Genomic DNA, 4,330 nt, shown 5'->3' with positions numbered 1-4,330 from the left:
AAAAAAAAAGGTTCAAATCATAAAAATAAATTCAACAGCCAGACTAATAGCCCAAAAAGCATATAAAACACATAAAACAATTTGTTAAATCATCAGCCATGCTGGATTACGGTAACTTTTTTCTCTTTTTGCCTGTTTTTTTTGTTTGTTTGTTTTTTGGGGTTTTTTTAGAGATATGGTTTCCCCTTGTAGCCCACATTGGCCTCAAACTTGCAGCAATTCTCCTGATTCAGCCTCCCGAGTGCTGGAATTATGGGGGTGCACCACCAGGCCTGGCTACATTTAGTTTTAATTTAGTGGTACTGGGCATTAAAGCCAGGGCTCCTGCAACTGCTCTGCATCCCCAGGCCTTTGCAATTTATTATGAAACAAGATCTCCCAGAATTGCCAAATTGTTCAGTCTGGGCTTGACCTTTCAAACCTCCTACCTCAGTCTCAGCCTCCTGCATGCTTTGTGTACTTATTTCACTTTTTTTTTTTTTTCTGGTACCGGGGATTGAACTCAGGGCCCTGGGCTTGCCAGGCAAGTGCTTATTCTACTGAGCTATCTCCCTGTCCTTATTTCACTTTCTAACAGGAAAAATAAAAGCATAACCTCTGTGGAAAACACCCCTGCTTTGTGCCCACAACCCTCCATATATAAGAAAGATTCTGAAACTGAAACTAACGAGCATGTGCATAAATAGTAGTGTAAAAGGGACTGGGGAGATGGCTCAGTGGAATAAGCACTTCCCTGGCAAGCGCAAGGATCTGAGTTCAATCCCGGGTTCCACCAGAAAAAAAAAAAAAAAAAGTAGTGTAAAAAAGGAGGCTATTTGCATAGAGTGGACAGGGTTGTTAAGCCTCTCCTCCATTGGGCTGGTCCTCCATGCAGCATGCAAATAAGATATGTAAATCAAGTGGGTGGGATCAGGCCGCTGTGGTGTGAACGTGAGCCAGCTTTTCCACAAGAAAGGCACATGAATCATGTCCGCATCTTGTACAGCAAATAACCACTAGGAAGAATGTATGCAGTGTGTTAATTATTGAAACTGACCTACCAATTCGGTTTGAAACTGTCTCATCGCTATTTGTTTATCAATAAAATTATGGGGAAAAAAAGAAAGGTACATGAATCAGGTGGATAAAAGTCTTCACGCTCACTAAGATCCAGAACATACTTCACCTCCTCCCTCTGCAAAATGTGCAAGAAAAGTAAAATTCAAGTCCATTTCTTTCTGAAGCCTAAAAATAGAAAATAAAATGGATAAGCAAAAAAATGGTGTCGGGTAACTGGGTCCAGATGACCCGGAATTCTGGGAACTGTTGCTCTCAGAACCAAGGCAGAGGGCAATGGAAAGGCAGCTCGGGAAAAACAGGACACTGTGCCCTCATCTGCTTTAGTCACCAGATCTGGCACCATGTGACTCGTGCTCCTCCCTAGAGTCACCATGACCACGAGGGGGAAAAGTTTTGAACCCATTCAGGACATTGAAGCAGCCAGAACAGCACAGCTAAAGAGCCTCAGAAAAAGAGGCCTCCAGAGCTGCTGGGAGGATAATAGAGGAGTGTGTTCAAAGCAGAGAGCACTGTGGAGGAATTTACAGTGGTGTGTTTTAAGGTATTTAATGTTTGCATATTTAAGTGCACAGTATATTTGTCAGATCTCTATGTCTTTGGATTCATAAAAACCACAGCTCCATTCTTCAAACTGAGACTCTCTCTCTTCTAGCTACCCCATCCCTAGAATATTTCTGAGGTCTCTGACAGTGACCCAAGCTGGCCTCTGTGCACTGAGCAGCTGTCCTGTCCCTCTGTGGTGGCATGTTTCACAGTTTCCCTGAGCTACTAAACTTCCCAGGCTGGGCTCATTGGGACACTCCTGACTCAGCCTCCCAGTGCTGGAATTACAAGCTTTTGCGCAGTGCCCCAGCTACTATACTACTTACCTGTAGGCTTGGCCAGCTGCCAGTACTCCACTACTCTATGACAGGCTCCCTTCTCAGAAGCTCTGGGGAGGAGGCTCTGTTCCCTTCACCACCTTCCTGTGCCCCAGAGCCACTGTCCCTTGTGCAGGACTGCAGGCGCCCAGCTGTCAGGATCCTGAGAGTAGGGATTCACACAGCAGTAGGATGTGCCCCAACCCAAATGAGGGGACTCTCACCAGGTTCCGCCCCCTTCTCACTTCCCACCCAACTGCCACTGATCATCCCGCCCACCCAGAGTTCCTGGATGCCCATTGGGTACCACCCCTGCCACTCCTCAGAAACAGCTGTGGCCCTCCTCCTCCTCCTCGTCCTCTTCGTCCTCCTCTTCCTCCTCTTCCTCCTCTTCGTTCTTCATCCCCACCCCGCAGCTTCTGGGGCCTCCTCTAGCTTCAGTCTCTTGCCCTGGTTGGCACCGTGCCAGGGCCCAGGTACCCTGCCAAATCCTTAGTCTACCCTGTGTCCCAAGTTCTCCTAGCTCTGAGCTCCTCAAGGACCAGAAATAAGTGTTCCTCTGTTTGGAGACAGGGTCTCCTATGTAGCCCAGGATGGCCTCAAACTGGAGATCCTCCTGCCTCGGTGTCCCCAATGCTGGCATCTCAGGCCTATGCCACCAAGCCCAGCCCGTTGGTTTTATCAGTTCTTGCCTGAACCTTTCCACCAACCTGCCCACCCAGAACTCCTCAATTTCCATGGCGTCTGGTTTTAAAGCCTCAGGAAGCTCCAGGGTGGGATGGACTGTGAGGTGGGGACCACTGCCAACCTGCAGGCATGCCCAGGGCAAGCTCTCAGCAACATCCTCAAGCCCATGAAGGGTGCTGGGACACGGGGAGAGGTTCAGTTACCAAAGGTCCCCAGACAGAAGTAGGTGAGGATATTCAGCTGCACAGAATCCAAGGGATGCTCAGACAGGTTCTGAGCCAAAAAGCATAGTGCTCGCTTGGCCTGGTGGCACATGCCTGTGGTGTCAGCACTCAGGAGGCTGAGGAAGGAGAGGATCCCTGGGGTTTGAACCAGCCTGGGTTGCATGCAAAATAAAATAGAAAGAGAGAAGAGAAAAGAAAAAAAGTAGGAAGGATACATGTATATGCCTTGAAGAGTCATCATCCATGGCAGGGACGGAAGTGGAGTGAGAAGCACTGTGCTCTCTGACCCCTCAGAGTGAAGCAGGAATGTTTCATAAAAGCAACACACTCACATTAATGTTTGCAGGCCACACATTTCGAATCCATCCAGGGTCCTTCATGATCGGAATCTGAAAAGCAGAAATGCTGGATTTGAATTCATAATGTATACATGCTGGACTATCATATATACATGATTGTCCGTGTATACAACTTTTGTGTTTTTAATCAGTTGAAAAAACTAATCAGGTACAATGGCATCAACCTGTAATCCCAGCACTCTGGGAGGCTGAGACAGGAGGATTACAAATCCAAGCTCAACCAGGGAAATTTAGCAAGACATGTCTGAAAATAAATAAGGCCTGGGTATGCAGCTCCATGAGAAAGCCCCGGGTTTAATCCTTGGTAGTTCAGAAAGGAAAACAGCAAGAAGGAGGGTGGGTGGCAGGCAGGGAGGGAGGAAATCATTAGGTCCTGGGTCAGAGGGGACATTGCATCTGAGCCTCTTCTGGACCTGCTGTTGTTCCCCTCTGACTGGGCTCACTGCAGTGCTGCAGGTCACAGTGATGTGGCCAGCTGTGAGGACAGCAGACTGGCCTTCCTGGGCCGCCAGGTCACCAGACCATACCCTCCGTGAACAATGGCTGCGTTGAGGTCGGGGCTATGGCTCCGCCTCGCTGGGCAAGCTCGGCTCTGGACCTGACTCAAAGCAATGTCTCAGAGCAGAGGACAACGCCGGGGGAAGGGGCTCTGTGAGCCCGGCTGGCCCTGGAAGGGTTTCAGAGATCTGATCTGAGTCCAAGAACACCAACAATGTACAAGCAGGCGGTTTCTACAATTGTTGCTTTCAAAGCTGAGAAGAAAACAATTCCATTCCACCCCGCCACTGCTGGTCGCTGTTGGAAATCCTCCCACAGAGCAGCGCTACAGCATGCGCATCAGGAGTTAAGCACTGTGGGGACCAGAAACGCCCTTGGCTGGGGTCCAGCTCCTGCGAGAGCTGAGAGGGATTAACCTTTCTAAGCTCCGCTTCCGGCTTCTCCTCTGCACAGAGGGCTGGTGATAAAATACAGCCCTGCTGCAGTGTGTACCAGCCAGTGAGAGGCCAGGGAGAGTGTCATGTGCAAAGTTGGACTCCTCCTGCCTCAGCCTCCCAGAGTGCACACAGATAAGGGCCTCATGCTGCCGCTCTTTTCTGTCCCAGAGCCTTTCCCCCATTGCGTCCAGGTCTAAAAGGCCTTA

The 4,330-nt window shown here is 49.3% G+C and overlaps 1 protein-coding gene across 1 annotated transcript in view; it reads right to left on the bottom strand.

Moving 5' to 3' along the window:
- Lpin1 (lipin 1) overlaps nucleotides 1-4,330 on the bottom strand; it is a 99,824-nt gene that overhangs the window by 76,684 nt on the left and 18,810 nt on the right. The window contains 2 exon segments of the mRNA XM_023702417.1: nucleotides 2,630-2,727; nucleotides 3,163-3,219. Coding sequence (XP_023558185.1) covers nucleotides 2,630-2,727; nucleotides 3,163-3,219 — 155 coding nt within the window.

Source organism: Octodon degus, unplaced genomic scaffold (genome assembly GCF_000260255.1).
Source record: "Octodon degus isolate 3935 unplaced genomic scaffold, OctDeg1.0 scaffold00151, whole genome shotgun sequence".
Classification (NCBI taxonomy): domain Eukaryota; kingdom Metazoa; phylum Chordata; class Mammalia; order Rodentia; family Octodontidae; genus Octodon; species Octodon degus.
Note: the sequence above shows the minus strand (reverse complement) of the source record. Positions and strands in the feature narration are given on the sequence as shown.